A 2,099-nucleotide genomic window follows, 5' to 3' on the forward strand; every position below is an offset into this window, starting at 1 on the left:
GTTGCTCCAAGCCTTGTCCAGCCTGGCCTTGGACACTCCCAGGGATCCAGGGGCAGCCACAGCTTCTCTGGGCAACCTTTTCCAAATCCAAAATGAAAACCTGAAGGAAACCTAATTCAGAAAACTGAATAATAGTAAACCATTTCAATCATTAACAAAGTATTTTACAATACATATTATTATACATGTTATTAATGTCTCTATATATTTACCTTTATTTTAGATGTTTTGTCTTTATTTATAAATAATTCATAAATTTTAGATATTAATGTTTTCAGTGTATTTTATCTATACTTTATATATTTTATTTAATGTAGTGAGAGAGTCAGTGAGTGCTGAGGGAGTTTTTGATGGCAGAAGCTGTGCAGTGCCCAGGCAGTTCTGCACTCCATCAGCAGATGGTGGTAGAAACCCTTTTGCTGAGTTTCCAGGAGCTTCTGCACCTTGCCCAGAGGCCTGTCCTGGCTCCAGGGGCCCCTGGTTGTCACCTGTCCCTTCCCTCCCCCAGATTACAAAGTGGGATGAACCTGCAGATCTGCTTTGTGAACGACAGCGGCAGCGACAAGGACAGCGATGCCGACGACAGCAAGACAGAGACCAGCCTGGACACGCCGTTGTCACCCATGGTAGGTCTGGGATCCCCTCCTGGAGCATCCCTGGGGCAGCTGAGAAAGAGCTGATCCTCTTCAAACAGCAACACCAAACTCCAGAGCAGCCTTTTCAGCCATCAGTAAAGCGTGAGATGCTGAGGGGCAGATAAAGAGCTGCTGTGGAGCAGATGCCTTCGTGTGAAGGTTCCTCCTTCCTCCCTTTCTTTTTGGCTCTGTAATTGAGCTGAGGTGTTATCAGCTCCCAGCAGCTTTTCCCCCCTGTTTTTTCCCTTGGTGAAGATGACACTGCAGCCCCAGATGTTTCCCTCCCTGTGTCCTTTCAACCCCAATTGATCTGGTGGCTTCTCTTCCCGTTTAAAGTTGTATTAACAGTCAACGAGCCCTGTCTGGGAATCGCTCTGATTTCGAGAGATAATCTTGGGGATTAAGATAAAAGAAAAAAAATCCGTGCTTTTCACAGTTTCTGTAGAAATGATGCCACTTTTAAGCCCACAAAAGAAGTTAAGCCAAGAGCAAATGTCTTTGCTGTGGCACGGTCGGGGTGACAGGGCTGTCACAGCTCCATGTGCTTCCCTAGAGCAAGCAGAGCTCGTCCTACTCCGACAGAGACACGACAGAGGAGGAGTCAGAGTCCCTGGACGACATGGACTTCCTCACCAGGCAAAAGAAACTCCAAGCTGAAGCCAAGATGGCCTTGGCTATGGCAAAGCCCATGGCCAAAATGCAGGTGGAGGTGGAAAAGCAGAACAGGAAGAAATCGCCGGTAGCGGATCTTGTGAGTGGGGGCTGTGGGATGGGATGGAATGGGATTGGGTGGGATGGGATGAGATGGGATTGGGTGGGATGGGATGGGATGGGATGGGAGAGGACACCAGGCCTTTGGACATCCACACCACTGGTGGGCATGGGGAGGATGGTGGAGATAGGGGCTGGCCTAAGGAGTGGAAGGGTCAACGTGGGTTGTCTTGTTGGGGTGTTACGGGACAGCAAACTCTTATTTTCCACATATTTCAGTGGAATTTATTACTCACTATTACCATAAAATACACAGGATTAATAACTGAAATTGTTTATGACCTGGAGCCTTGGGTGCAGTGTTGGGTAGAAGGTGCAGCTCACTCTGTGGTGGAGTCGTTGGTGCCTGTTGTGAGAGGGGGATGGAAACGGCCTGAATGGTTCAGAAATGCAAAGAGTTGGTAGAAAAGTATATAAAATATTGACAATTGCCTTCCAGCTGCCACATATGCCTCATATAAGTGAATGCCTGATGAAGAGAAGTTTGAAACCCACTGATCTAAGAGACATGACTATCGGGCAGCTACAAGTGATAGTCAATGATCTGCACTCACAGATAGAAAGTAAGTGAGAAGTCTTTCATTATTCTTTGGAATATCCTGTTTAATCAAGAAAATTCTCCAGGATATACAGAGAAATGTTGATAACTGTATGAGAACATAAGTATACATATATTTTTTTTTATATATATTT

General features: G+C 45.9%; 1 protein-coding gene across 1 annotated transcript in view; it reads left to right on the forward strand.

The window, feature by feature from the left end:
- Positions 1-2,099, forward strand: part of LOC103763248 (schwannomin-interacting protein 1) — a 9,837-nt gene that overhangs the window by 5,603 nt on the left and 2,135 nt on the right. Inside the window, exons 3-5 of the mRNA XM_008929990.3 lie at positions 509-626; positions 1,189-1,386; positions 1,846-1,969. Of these exons, the coding sequence (XP_008928238.2) occupies positions 509-626; positions 1,189-1,386; positions 1,846-1,969 (440 nt within the window). The remainder of the gene's footprint in view (positions 1-508; positions 627-1,188; positions 1,387-1,845; positions 1,970-2,099) is intronic.

Source organism: Manacus vitellinus, unplaced genomic scaffold, assembly GCF_001715985.3.
Source record: "Manacus vitellinus isolate BGI_N305 unplaced genomic scaffold, ASM171598v3 scaffold_45_pilon, whole genome shotgun sequence".
NCBI lineage: Eukaryota > Metazoa > Chordata > Aves > Passeriformes > Pipridae > Manacus > Manacus vitellinus.